This window comes from Polyodon spathula, chromosome 20 (genome assembly GCF_017654505.1).
Source record: "Polyodon spathula isolate WHYD16114869_AA chromosome 20, ASM1765450v1, whole genome shotgun sequence".
NCBI lineage: Eukaryota > Metazoa > Chordata > Actinopteri > Acipenseriformes > Polyodontidae > Polyodon > Polyodon spathula.
Window position 1 is genome coordinate 16111215 of NC_054553.1, and position 15411 is coordinate 16126625.

At 38.2% G+C, this 15411-nt stretch overlaps 2 protein-coding genes across 10 annotated transcripts in view; one reads left to right on the forward strand and one right to left on the reverse strand.

The window, feature by feature from the left end:
* Positions 1-15411, forward strand: part of LOC121295490 (plastin-3) — a 513951-nt gene that overhangs the window by 254155 nt on the left and 244385 nt on the right. The gene's annotated exons all lie outside the window — the stretch shown is intronic.
* Positions 1-15411, reverse strand: part of klhl13 (kelch-like family member 13) — a 172726-nt gene that overhangs the window by 76286 nt on the left and 81029 nt on the right. For 6 of the 9 annotated variants that reach the window (XM_041220159.1, XM_041220166.1, XM_041220163.1 and 3 more), the window contains one exon: positions 12294-12386. The exons of 2 other annotated variants lie outside the window; for them this stretch is intronic. In XM_041220159.1, the coding sequence (XP_041076093.1) occupies positions 12294-12386 (93 nt within the window). The remainder of the gene's footprint in view (positions 1-12293; positions 12387-15411) is intronic. One more of the 9 variants, XM_041220160.1, reaches the window with a different exon arrangement.

A 15411-nucleotide genomic window follows, 5' to 3' on the forward strand; every position in this document is an offset into this window, starting at 1 on the left:
TTCGGCCCATCTTGCTCGTTTGGTTGTTAGTAGCTTATTGATCCTCTCCAGACATACGATCAATCACGGCATTCTGAATCTGGTTATAGGCATCTACCGTAGGCACGATGCAGGTTGAGCCCTTGGAATGAAATAGCTAGGTGACCTTTTTTTTTTTTTAATTAGCAGTGGGAGAAAACCACTTCAGCAAGTACAGTAGGTAGAATTTTCCAGAACTGGCAGATGCTTTATCTACTATAGATACTAATGAGAGCAAAACAAATACAAAAGAAAAACAAGGGAAACGCAGATCTTTTCAAGAAAGCTGGGAGTCTTTGTATAAATGGATTTTATATTTTTAAATGCTGCAATAATAGTTCTGCTTATGATGCATCCACACTAGAATTTGACAGAACAGGTGATTTATTTGCACTGTGCAGGACCTTATTTTCTCCAATTGGTGCTTGAGCCCTGCAACACTCATGCCTGTGCACCTATTATCAGTGATTAAAGGCTGGTTTTCAAACAAACTGACTATTGCTTACCAATACTGTATTGGTATAAGAAAAGTGTGTTTTAAAAAAAAGTAATTTCAGTTTTCAATCACTTAAAATATGCTGAAGATAATGTAAACAACACCACGCTACAGATAGGGAGTCCCAAGCTTTAAACGTCTTACTGTTTATAAATAAGAACTCAACATTATTAAGAATATTGTGTTATTATGTTTTAAGCAACATACTGCAATAATGTTCATTATGGTAATTGTTTATTTGTTAGTTTTAAAAAGTTTAGTAAAAGGTGACCTATTGTTTGACCTCGTTCATACAACCAACCGAGTTTTCTAAGCATTATTTGTGAATGCTTATTCACCATTGCTACATCGTTAGAAAATAGACTTCCCTGCATTTTTATGGGCGCTGCCATAATACGGTCACACGACTGTGATACTGCACACAATTGGTTCAGTGGACATGACGGATTTTGCTAAATTAGAAGCGTGGCGTATAGCAAGTTATCGAAAGAAACGATCTTTTGAGTTGTATTTAGCATGGTGTATATAGTGTTTTGGGGACAAAGGACACTGAACATCAGAAAGTTGGTAGAGACTCACAACAGACTCACAGCTGTAATTGTTGCCAAAGGTGCTTTCACCAAGTATTAACTCAGGGGGGTTGAGACATAGCCAATTATGATCTGTATTTTTAATATATATTTTTTTTCCCCAATAAAACCTTTTTTCCCCCATGATCATTTTAAATGGACAGAAAAAAAAATCTAGTCTAGTTTTGACTGGGCCAATCTAGCTTCGCCAAGGGCTTCTGGGCGAACCCTTAAGCTATCACTTTTTTTGGCGTCCAAATAGGGCGAATCTAGATTGGCTCAGAACTTAAAATAGACAACTGGGTGAAACCCGTTTTTTCAGCAGTTTCGGAGCTATCCTGGGTGGGTCTAATTTCGTCCAACGCTTCAACATCAATGTTGGGCCAATTTAGTTTTGCCTATGCCAATTATTTGGTTGAGTCTAGTTCTGCATTTCTACACTCTCCTCGGCCAGCTTCCAAGTGCGTGTCACGGTACCTGCCTTGCCTCCACTTCTGACAACAATGTAGCGACAGTGTGCTGGGTTTCCAGTGGCTGTGCAGAAAAGGCAGGACACCAGGGCTGGTTTTAATAGCGATTAACCACTCATTTTATTAGCTCTCTCTCACAAAAAGAGAAAAGTCAAAAAGTCTTGCTCCTCCATACACACAGGTAAACTCGCCACAAAGTACATCAACAATCAGTTAGAGGCCAGTACGCACTATGCTGTATGCCGAAGTTTAAAGTGCATTTTCCACCGAAAATAATGATATCTTACAGAGATCACAGCTCAATCACACAGTTCATTTCAGAGTACAGACACAACCCCACTGTAAATACTGTAAAGTGCAGAAAAAAAAAGAGCTTTCTGCAGTGAGGTGCCCAGAACATAAAAATCAATTGTCCAAGTACAGAAATGTTCATTTATACTCCCGTTTCCACAAGAAAAACCCAACACAGCACATAGTCCAGCACAGAGGAGTAAAAGCTGCTTTGACCTCACCCAGCTTTCTTCAAACCTGTCCACCGCCACGCTCAGACACTTGAACTCCAGACCAAAACAGTCACAGCAACAAAAAAGAAACAGGACTTAGTGCTTAACTCCTCTTGATTTTCATCAACGCATCCGCCCTGTGACAGAGACAATGATTCTTGCTGGTAAATCTCCCTCTCAACCAGCAAGGGTGCTAAGTAACAGGAACAGAATACTTATCAGCTTTCTGCGTTGGAGAGTGCTGATTCAACATCTGAAGCAGCATTTGAAACGCTTCAGGATTTGTAAGTATAATGGATCCACACTACATTATTATTATTATTATTATTATTATTATTATTATTATTATTATTATTATGCATAATTTTCATTATGCATTTTTACTGTAAATGTTATTAGAAAATGCTACCATTTGACTCAAGGGTCACATAGAAATAACATTTTTTTAACAATTTTTATTGCACAGTAAAGAGCAACACAATGTCTCATCTGTGCTGCTGTATATGGTCCCTGATCTTTACGATGCAATACAAATTGCAAGAAGTAATTGTTGCTTCCTTATTATTTTCTCATTGATGTTCATTGATTTAGATTATTGCATGGGAGTGTTCCTTTGTTTGCTACATGTCAAAGTAAAGATGAAAGGAACTGAGGTGTTTTCAGTCTGGCAGCCTGATTTACAGCAGCCAAGGTGTCTGCAATCTCATTATTATTATTATTATTGTAGACATTTAGCAGACGCCTTTATCCAATAATCAGCATATGTTCACATGTCAGCAGTGCTTGAATGAGTGTAAACACTTTATTTTGAAAAAAAAAAATCTCATTATTTTGCTTATTGACATTTACATACTTTCAAGCAAGTGAGTAACAAAAATACAATCAGGTACTGAAAATTCAGAGCTACAAAAAAAAAATCCCAGTAGCAACATTCTCCTGCACAAATGCACAGTTATGTGAGAGCAAACAGAATACTCCGACTACGCAAACTGACACTTCGTTCCGAGGATTAAAAGAAAGTCGGTCACGTAAGAGACAGAGTTTCGGTACACTAACTCATTAACTCACTAACTCAGGGATTATAAATGTAAGTAATACACGCTGCTGTATTACATACCAGCATTATTATTTACTGTTTGTTTCGCCGTCAGGCACTGGACTTAAGGAATAGAAATAAACAAACCTTTTTCACCTGGATTACAATTGTTTGTCTGTTCTTTGATCACCTGCACTTGTACACTATCAACCACTTTGTCACACGCCCCCATAACACTTATCTAAAAAACTTGAGATAATTCTCTTAAACTGATTTTCTTTTACTTCTTATTTATGAACAAATTAAACTCTGAAACATACACTGATCGGACGACAACCAGCCAACAGGGAGACTCTCTTCAATCTTTTTTGTTCCTTTACACACTGCACCGGAGAATATTTATAGAGAATGCTACACTTCCTTAAAATGAGACACGGCTTGACATCAATTTAGATAATAGATAAAAACCATTAGCGCTTCATCAACACTCCCTATTTTCTATTTACTTAACAGGATTAATGATAGGTCCAACAGCCTATTCAATAATGGACTTCAGAGAACCAATGCAGAGATACCCATAACGTGCATGTCGCCAACTCAACAGCACTTCTTATAGTGTTTGATATATGGAATAATTATTCGTGACCATGTCATTTAAAACACATGAGTTAGCTGATAAAACACCCTTATTTATCTAGCTGTTTCTTGAGAATTATTGATCGCCTGGCCAGGCACCTGCCACGCAATTATGGGCAGCAGCCAGCACATTTCTTGTGTAGCAAACTTTACAAGTATTTTCAAAATGATGAACACTTTTCAGAGCAAGACTTCAGAGCGTAAATTGCATAAACTAGGTTGAACTCTGAAGGAGCTGGAGTCTCCTGTGGTTTCTCAGGCTGCTGTGGCAAAGAAAGGTGTCATGTGCGCCTGTAAATAAGACACATATTTGCAAACGAAAGCGCAGCATTACGCACATAGGATCAAGGTTTCTTACCGTTTTCCGATCATTTTTCAATTTGTAAAATTTTTAAAATTGAACGAAATGGCGAGCAGTGTTCCAAAGTATCACAAAAGAAGTCCATTCAGTCTTTTTGAAGTTTTGGAGGAGATGGATAATAGTGAAAGTGACGGCGAAAATTATCAGCTTTCTGCGTTGGAGAGTGCTGATTCAACATCTGAAGCAGCATTTGAAACGCTTCAGGATTTGTAAGTATAATGGATCCACACTACATTATTATTATTTATATTATTATTATTATTATTATTCATAATTTTTAACTGTAATTTTTTACTGTAAATGTTATTAGAAAATGCTACCATTTGACTCAAGGGTCACATAGAAATAACATTTTTTTAACAATTTTTATTGCACAGTAAAGAGCAACACAATGTCTCATCTGTGCTGCTGTATATGGTCCCTGATCTTTACGATGCAATACAAATTGCAAAAAGTAATTGTTGCTTCCTTATTATTTTCTCATTGATGTTCATTGATTTAGATTATTGCATGGGAGTGTTCCTTTGTTTGCTACATGTCAAAGTAAAGATGAAAGGAACTGAGGTGCTTTCAGTCTGGCAGCCTGATTTACAGCAGCCAAGGTGTCTGCAATCTCATTATTATTATTATTATTGTAGACATTTAGCAGACGCCTTTATCCAATAATCAACATATGTTCACATGTCAGCAGTGCTTGAATGAGTGTAAACACTATTTTGAAAAAAAAAAATCTCATTATTTTGCTTATTGACATTTACATACTTTCAAGCAAGTGAGTAACAAAAATACAATCAGGTACTGAAAATTCAGAGCTACAAAAAAAAATCCCAGTAGCAACATTCTCCTGCACAAATGCACAGTTATGTGAGAGCAATGTGCCTGACAGTTGTGGCATATGAACTGAGAGTATTTGTCATGCATACTCATCATGGATACATTTCGGACACCCAAAGCTCTCTAAAAAGGCCACATTTTGAATGAAATACTGGACAAATAAGTAAAAAAGAGGATTACAAAATCTAATTCATGTGGCAATGTATAGCATGTGAGGTGCCAGAAGGTAACCTCCCTTTTAGAACTTGCTCAAGAAACTAGTGTATGACTGGCCATAAAGATTTACACAATATTTATTTTTGGAGAGGTTTGGAGAGGTTTTAGGACCCTTGAGCCTAGCTTTGTAAAAACTCATGTAGAATTTGATCCCTTTATTCAATCGGTTTTAATTTTTTATCCAGTGTAGTAGACATGTTGGAGAAGCACTGGAAAAAATCAGTCTCTTTTCATGTGCTACAAAGTGAAAAAGTGACGATAGAATATAAACAAATGAAAAGCGTTTCTTGTTTTTTTTATGTTTGTTTCTGGATATCTCCTTTCAGTGTGGTACTGAGTAAGACTTATATCAAATCTGAGGTTTTATTCCTAATGGCCAGGGGATTACCTTGAATTCAAGCCCTGAACCATGCCTATGCTGTCTAGAAGATAATTTGATTTATTTAAGGCCATAGTCAACCAGGCGGAAATTGCCTGTGGGAGGCTGGGGGTTTAACAGGTTAATAGAGAAAAATGTAAGGTACTGCACGCAGGAATTAAAAATGTGCATTATAAATATCATATGGGAAATACTGACATTGAAGAAGGAATCTATCAAAAAGACCTAGGAGTTTTTGTTGACTCAGTGTCTTCATCCAGACAATGTGAGGAAGGTATAAAAAAGGCCAGCAAGATGCTCGGACATACTGTGAAAAGTGTTGAATTTAACACTTTGCAGTCCATTTATTCAGTGCTTGTCAGGCGCGTCAGGTCCAATTTATTTTCAAACGCACTGTTTATTTCACACAGGCTGTTTAAAAGATTTTTTCCAGAGTAAAACAGGTTTAAAATGCATTGGCAAAACGATATCAGTACTGCATCTCCAGCCAAGCCCCACCCCTTGTTCGCTGTATTTTTCACATACCTCTTTATAGACTTGCATACTGATAAATCCTCTCCTGATCACTTGTTTTATCACCAAACTCACCAATAACGCAATCTAAGTCATTATTTTAGTACTATAACATCTCAAAAAGCTCTGCAAATGTCAGTGATATTCTTTGAGCACTGGATGCGGAAGCAGCTATCCCTTTGTTTGTGTCCATGATTATCTCTGTGGTGCAGCTGCTAGCTCTAATACTGACACGCTCCGTTTTTTTGGCTCCTATCGGTCTCATTCGGCCATTCAGTGTTCTCGGCTTTTTCCGGAAAAAAAAACGACTAGAGATCTGTTCTTATGTCTTTTTGATGTCGTCGGACAGGGTCCAACATCGGACTGGAAAGGGAAAATCAGAATGTCAGACCTGGTCCGACATAAGACCGCAAAGGGTTAAATCAAGTGAAGTAACGTTAAAACTGCACAATGAATTAGTAAGACCTCATCTAGAATATTGTGTTCAGTTCTGGTCACCTCGCTACAAAAATTATATTGCTGCTCCAGAAATGTGGCTCCAGCCACGTTTAGCGAGTACGTTAACAATCTGCAGACGCCATGCCGTTTCCCGTTCAGGTTATTGAGTCCGGGTACTGTAGCTCAGTCCCTTTTCTAGCCGGCCGACTTCCAACTACCCACGTGAATAAAGTGTCATGCCTTTTAGTCCAGGGTACTCTGCTTCCTTTATCTAGTACCCTCTCAGGTCGGGAGGGAGATCTACCACCAAGCGTCATTCGATCTCTGTCACAGAGCCCTAACAGCCTTCACAATAATTCTGCAAGCACAACTAATGTGGCAACGAGACAGGACTGTCTAGCCCAGCAGCTGCATTCGTATTTCTGTGAAAAAAACAGAATACGCACACAAGATAAACAATCTTTCCCAAACAAAACAGTAATAAACAAATTACCATTAGATTTATATAATTTCATCATAAAAACCTAAACTTAATTTTTAAATTCAAAACACAGCTAGCAGCCTCAGAGACAGCACAAGCAGCTTACTTAAGGTCGTTCGATCCCAGTGACTTCGTGCAGAGCACAAAGCCGCTGCGGGGCTCAATGAAAACAACAGGTGTGTACAGTACATGTAAGTGGCAATTACTATAAGCGTGTAACAATTAAATTGCCTTATTAGTATAATTACACAAGCGAATAAGCAGATATGTGTAACTTGATACTTATCTGTTCATAGTCTCTCCCGTCAGGTTTGGATAAAAGTTAAAATGATCATGATGCCTGTGTCTGCAGTCCAGTTACGCCCTCGGTGGTGGGCACAACTGTGTCACAGGCTGTAATGTAGAGCTTTGATATATCTTATTCAGGTTATCAGGATCTTTAGGATAAACACCCCTGAGGTAATGAGTACATTTCATACTAGACAGCGAACTACATGAAATTAAATTTATATATTTTATACCTGGTATATCAGTAGTCGGCAAATGGCGGCCCACGGACATGTGTCATCTGCCCAGTGGAAGCTTAATTGGCAGGGCTGTATCGAGGGCAGAGCAAGAGCGGAACTTCATTGTAATATTGCAACAAGGGGGCCGTCATGGGGGATTCCGCGGGGCAGAACAAACTGTATACTGTAAACATGTTTCCTGTGTTGTTCGGTGATGTTGTCATGCATATTTACGTTGTATATCTAGGATTTATGTCACAACTGTGTCCTCGCTAATTACCATTAAAGAAAATACCCATTATAGCTCATAATGTAATTATCAAACATAATAAACACAATACCTCAATAAGAACTAATAAGTATAGAAAGCACAGGCATGGTTCAGGGCTTGAATTCAAGGGAACCCCTTGGCCATTAGGAATAATTTGATACAAGTCTTAGTACCACATTGGAAGGAGATATCCAGAAAAAAAACAAGAAACGCTTTTCATTTGTTTATATTCTATCGTCATTTTTTCACCTTGTAACACATGAAAAGAGAAATTTTTTCCAGTGTTTCCCCAACATGTCTACTACACTGGATAAAAATTTGAAACTGATTGAATAAAGGGATCAAATTTTACATGAGTTTTTACAAAGCTAGGCCCAAGGGTCCCCAAACCTCTCCAAAAATAAATAGTGTAAATCTTTATGGCCAGTTATATAGTAGTTTCTTGAGCAAGTTCTAAAAGGGAGGTTACCTTCTGGCACCTCACATGCTATACATTGCCACATGAATTGGATTTTGTAATCCTCTTTATTACTTATTTGTCCAATATTTCATTCAAAAGGTGGCCTTTTTGAAGAGCTTTGGGTGCCCAAAATGTATCCATGATGAGTATGCATACAAATACTCAGTTGACTCACATAACTCATTCTCTCACATAACTGTGTGTTTGTGCAGAAGAATGTTGCTACTGAGATTTTTTTGTAGCTGAATTTTCAGTAACTGACTATTTTTGTTACTCATTTGCTTGAAAGTATGTAAATGTCAATAAGCAAAATTTTCAAAATCAAGTGGTTACACGCATTCAAGCACTGCTGACAGGTGAATATATGTTAATTATTGGATAAAGGTGTTTGCTAAATGTCTACAAGAAGAAGATGATGAAGAATGCAGACACCTTTGCTGCTCTCAATCAGGCTGCCAGACTGAAAACACCTCAGTTCCTTTCATCTTTACTTTGGTTGACATGTGGCAAACAAAGGAACTGAGTGAGTGATTGTTTGAGCAGGCAGACAGCTTATCTTGAAAGGCTAAGAACCTACACTGTCTCTAGGTGAGTAACATCACTCCTTGTAATCTTGTAAATATAAAAAAGTTTGCTAAACAGTCCCATACAATAATCTAAATCAATGAACATTTAGATTATGCATAATAATAAAGACGGCCGGGAAGCAACAATTACTTCTTGCATCTTGTATTGCATCGTAAAGATCAGGGACCGTATTCTTGGTGTTGCTCTTCACTATACAATAAAAACAGTTTTAAAAAAAGTTATTTCTATGTGCCCGTTGAGAGTCAAATGGTTGCATTTTATAATAACATTTACAGTAAAAATGCATATTGAAAATTATGCATAATAATAATAATAATAATAATAATAATAATAATAATAAATGTAGTGTGGATCCATTATACTTACAAATCCTGAAGAGGCTCCAATCCATCTTCAAATGCAACTTCATAGACGCTGAATCAGCGCTCTCCAACCCAGAAAATTGATCATTTTCACCGTCACTTTCACTATTATCCATCTCCTCCAAAACTTCAAAAAGAATGAATGGATTTCTTTTGGGATGCTTTGGAACACTGCTCGCCATTTCGTTCGATTTTATGAATTTTACAAATTGAAAAATGATCAGAAAACAGTAAGAAACTTTGATCCTATCTGCGTAACGCTGCGCTCTAGCTTGCAAATATGTGTCTTGTTTACATACGCACATCAATTACTCTTCAATGGATTAGGCTACAAACAAAGTCAAGGTATGATTGGACAGCTTGTGACCTCCCCTATAACGTGATCAGGAAGATTTCACAATCAACAGGTACATGTAAGGCCAGAGCAGCAAAACGCACAGCTAGTCGATCGGAGTTGTTTTTAAACCGTGAGGTACTGGACACATTGAGAAGGGAATATCTCAGAGGTGAAATGGCGAATTCGAAAAAAATCCTTCTCTGTTTGACGGTAGGAAAACAAAGTTTTTGCTATTGAGTCAGGTTTTTTTTGCTGTTTTGCTTTTGTAATAATATTACAGATGATTTTTGAAATATAATGTGTAATTTCCTAATTTCTTCTTCAATTATCGTATAGGCAATAATCAACGATAATCGATGCATTGACGTTTTCTTTTTCAAAATAAAAAACATTAGTTTGTTTTGTTTTTTTAACAGAAGATCCAATAACTAAAAACAGTCATGCACAATAAACACAAAAACATTCACCTTAGAACACTCCTGGACTTGATTTTTTAACAACTGAAAAGAATAAGCATGCGTCCGCATCAGATGCCCCTTTAACATTGTAATAATAATAAACATATTGTGGCAGAGCAAAGCTCTGCCCTTTAAATTGGCAGGGATGGGGTTAACTTCCCCTACCTGCCTGGGTTTATTATGTTCAGGTGGCTGGGGTTGATTAGTTGATTAGGTTGATTAACGATCAATCAGCGCCCAGCCACCCGACATAAAAGGAGGCCTCTGCTTCTCATTTGGAGAGAGGGAGCTGAGGAAGCAGGTTGGTTTTTTTTTGGTTGCTTGGAAAGTTTGAATCCAGTGAAGGCATTGCCCAGCCTGGAAATTGTTATTTTTGTAAGTTTTGCTTTTTGTCTTTCTTTGTGTTGAAATTGCTTTGTTTTGGCCCTTGTGCCCTTTCATTTTTGTGTTTATTTATAATAAAATAGTTATTTTTTTGAACTGCAGTCTGTCTCTGGGCCTCTTTCCACTCGCCAGCCTGCCACATTTGGTGTCAGAAGTGGGATAGCGCCACCTAGAGGCTCAGAGCAGTATTTTTGTTTTGTTTTGTGGAATTTTTGGGATAATTTTTTTTTTTTTTTTTTTTTTTTTTGAAAAAAAAAAAAAAAAATGGGAAAGAAGAGCAGACAGCGGCAAAGGCAGGAAAAGCAGCAGCAGCTGAAGAAATGTAAGCTGCTGCAGCCACTGCTGGAGGACCCGGCCAGCCTCTTCCCCTGGTGTTCCTGGTGCGGGAAGGAGGACCATCGTTGGCGGTCCTGCCCAGACGTGCCACCGGCAAACTGGTGTGGCCGGTGTGAGGAGGACGGCCACAACTGGGCAGGATGCCCCTACAACCAGGCCCAGGAAGAGGTGCCGTGTTCACCCCAGGCATCAGGGGCCACCCCACTACCTCCAGCACCACCATCTTCACCACCGTCCCAGGAGATCTGGGACTGGTTGATGCACCCTGAGGCAGACCTCGTCCACGATCTCCCCATAGTTATCAACACGCTGTGGCGTCGAGATGGGGAGAGGTGGGAACAGTGGGAGGAACAACACCACCCGGCCTCCTTCCCAGAGGTTGCCCTCATGGTGGTTAATTACCTGGCGGTAGACATGGGAGATGACCCGGTCACTCCAATAAAGAGTGGTGAGCCGTCGTCCCCAGAGCCAGAGAGGGGTGAGGAGCCGCCGTCGCTCCCAGAGCCAGAGAGGGGTGAGGAGCCGCCGCCGGGGGGAGTTGGCCGATTGCGGCCGGTGTACGTTGTACATGGGGGGAGGTGTGTGGCAGAGCAAAGCTCTGCCCTTTAAATTGGCAGGGATGGGGTTAACTTCCCCTACCTGCCTGGGTTTATTATGTTCAGGTGGCTGGGGTTGATTAGTTGATTAGGTTGATTAACGATCAATCAGCGCCCAGCCACCTGACATAAAAGGAGGCCTCTGCTTCTCATTTGGAGAGAGGGAGCTGAGGAAGCAGGTTGTTTTTTTTTTGGTTGCTTGGAAAGTTTGAATCCAGTGAAGGCATTGCCCAGCCTGGAAATTGTTATTTTTGTAAGTTTTGCTTTTTGTCTTTCTTTGTGTTGAAATTGCTTTGTTTTGGCCCTTGTGCCCTTTCATTTTTGTGTTTATTTATAATAAAATAGTTATTTTTTTTGAACTGCAGTCTGTCTCTGGGCCTCTTTCCACTCGCCAGCCTGCCACACATATATATATATATATATATATATATATATATATATATATATTTTTTAACACAGTCTATCTGAACTTTCTATCTGAACTACGGTTGTTCAGTACTGTTAACGTTAGTTAATTTCACAAATCCTGAGTAATTTAACCACCGTACTAAATTCAGTTTATTTTTTATGTAATATTGACATATAATCCAAACACATGCTTTGAAACAAAATAAGGTAATTGGTAGATTTAATAGATTTAAAACCATCAAAAAAAAATTACTGCCTTAATTTTTTAATCAAGAAAACGTGACTACAATAGGCCTACTTATGATTTGGCTTGTTCAATGCGAATGTATAGGCCTAATGTGTATATCCTAGCAACGCGATGACGTTGTTAATCTACTGTACTAGCACTAAAAGAAGAGCACTCACACACTCAAGGTTAATGCAAACCGGCATCAGGAGACGTCAAATGGTTCCAATCTGATGCATCGATTCACCAATATGTAATCGAAGCTCGGAAAATTTAAGATGATCAATAATCGATACATCAATTCATTGTTGCACCACTACTAGACAGTAACGCCCTCTAATTAGCATTTGTGAAGATTTACACAACACATTTCCAGTGTAAGAGATAGTAGAATGAACACAAGGCACATACATTGCACAGTACCTGTCGTGTAGTCCCAGGGACATCACCTCTCCTCCCCTGTGAACGGAGTGATCCACCATGTCCTTTCCACCAACAGCTCCTCTGTCAAGACAGGGAATCAAAGGTGGGTCTTTTACAAAGGAGTATGGTACCATTTCAGTTTCTATCTCAATTACTGCTAAAACATCACGAAAAGCCATCAGCACAGGTAGGGCTGCAGACTGTTCACAGGTTTGGTTATTTAGCTGTACATCATCTATCCCACCCTCCTGGGGATCCGAAACAAACATTAAGTATTTATTTTTATTATTATGTATTCTGTTTAGAGATACATGTTATTTTATGAATACTTCCTGAAAGTTGAAAAAATACTGATGTTTGGGCAAATTAACATAATAAATGTTTATTCACGGGGTCTATGAGCAATAGTGGACACTGAAATTATTTTCTCAAAGTAAATATTTATAAATAAAATAATTACATTATCAGTAATAAGGAACAAAAAAATAACCTGATACATTTAGTTCATGAAACATTATCTGCTTGTATCCCCTAGTTTATTGATATTTATAAAATGTTGTAAAAACATATTTAAAACAAGACAAAATAAATATTCTAATATAACTATAAGTCAAACACATCGGATTTAGTGTGTTCCTGTTTTTTTTTTCTTAGCTGTAAACTTGTGTTCCGCGGTATATCGATAGCTACGGTATATCATGATACCAAAACCCTATGATACCTAATATTCGGGGGGGGGGGGGGGGATAAAAAATATCCAAGATCGCAAATTGGTTATTGGTTTATTTAGTTTTGTTTTTTGGTTTTAGCTTTTAAAACAAATCTCTGTAATTGTGTGCTTTAAAAACTAAGCTTACTCATTTCCACTTAGTAGAAGTGACCAACTACCCTGTTTCAATTAAATTACTGCAGCAGTCATGGCGAATGCCAGAGAGAAGCTTGATGTGGAACTATTTTGGATTTCAGTCAGTTGACAACGGCAATCTGGTTGAAGGTGGCCAGCCAAAATGTCGAAAGTGTTTTAAAGAAGTGAAAAACAAGGGAGGAAACACCACCAATTTATTTAAACATCTTTCAGATCGCCACCACCACTCTCTCTGTGGAAGTTTACTTTTTTATTTTACTGTAGTTTCTTTAGTTCTTTTAGTTTAAGGGAATCCCCAGTGTATATTACTTATAAAAAAAAAAAAGTAAAAGCAATGATAACAAATAAAACAGGAATGCGCAAGAAGCTGAACAAAAGGGAGTTCATTGATGCTTGTTTATTTTGTCATTACAGTGCATTTGGTATAAGCTGAAAAAATATACTTTGCGTCATTTTAGTACTATCAGAAGCAGTTCTTTGGGGCTCCCTAGTTGCACATCCAGTAAAGGCGCTCTGTGTGGAGTGCAGGATTTTCCATATAGCATAGACATTGCCATTGTTCGAGTCCAGGCTATTCTATTGCCGACCGTGGACCGGAGCTCCCAGAGAAGGGGGGGCTTAGGTCTGCCATGGTGTCCTCGGCTCACCACGCACCAGTGACCCATCTGTCTGTAAAGTGCCCGGAGCTCTGTGGTGGCTGCATGGTGAGCCTGCAGTGTGTAAAGAAGCGGGTGGCTGGCAGCTGGCAGCACACGCTTCGGAGGACAGCATATGGTTATCATCGCCCCTCTCGAGTCAGCGCACGGGTTGTGGCGGTGAACTGAGCATAAAAATAATTGGACAGTCTAACTACCAAAATTTAAAAAAAAGAAAGAAGCTGTTCTTGCCAGAAATTTTTTTTTTTTTTTTTTTTTTTTTTTTTATCCGCTGAACTAATAAAGCTGATTTTCAAAATATTTAATACTATAACACTGTAAAATGAATAGGTGTTTAAAATGAAGGAATGCAAAGTGTGTATTCCCTAATGCTTTACACTGTACAGGAATCAACCAGGCTAGTCTAGTTTAGCATGTATACTCTTGTTTACTTGTTAAACTTTCAAAAGATAACACAGTATAGATTCATGGAGGTGTTATGTTGTATATGACTTCAGAAATGTTACAAACAACAGGAGGTCCATTTGCCCATCTTGCTCATTTGGTTGTTGATTGATCCAAGCAAGAACCTTATCAAGCCATGTCTTGAAGTACCTATGTAAATCAGCTTCCACAACAGTGCTTCATTTTTTCATTCCTTGCTCACATTTGTAGTGCACTTCTAAGATACCCCTCTATGTAAAACATCTGGTCCAGTTATAAAAAGTCTGCTTCAAGGAAAGTATTCATGTGTGTGCAGTATTTTGTTATATATGAGAATTAAGAGACTGTAATTGGGAGTACCACTGCGTATCCTGCCATCTCATACCCGCCATGATCAATTACATCAGCAACGTTAGTTTATTATTGAACAGAGAAGATTAGTTCAGAGATTGTAGATCCTACTAAAGTTTCCATACACTGTGTTGTTCGTGCTCCGTGCGCAATCATTGCTGGTAGAGTCACGTGAGCTGTTCAGTGTGTCGATACGTAAATAAATCCTGTTCGCCTGCGGGACTTAGACTTCAACCTCTGCCTCGATTGACTGCCTGTCATTCAGCAGCGAATGCACGCACCCACACCGCAGACAACTACCCTGTCACAAAAATTAATGCCTTGTATCTTTCTAAACAAGGGATTTAGGGGAGTTCACTAATAAAAGCTGAATCTCAAAACAGTAATTGTGTGAACATAGTAATTATTACAGCTGTGTATTATGGCATTTAAAACAGGATTAATTTATCCACCCTTACTCTGGTCCCAAAGCAATTAAACATACGACTGATTACTGTATTTTAAGCTGTCTGAAAACGTTCTGAAGAGTTCTCTTTGCTTAGGGAACTTTAACAGTTTTTCTTTCTTGGAATGTTATAGTCGGTGGCAACAACCTTTAAATAAACTGGAACTTGTTTAAAGCAGATTCTATATATATATATATATATATATATATATATATATATATATATATAGATATATATACATACATTATATATAATATCTACAGATGTTTATCAAAATCCACCTTTTTTTCAAATTGCGAAAATTATTTATTATATATTTTATATATATATTATATATCTATATATATATATATATATATATATTA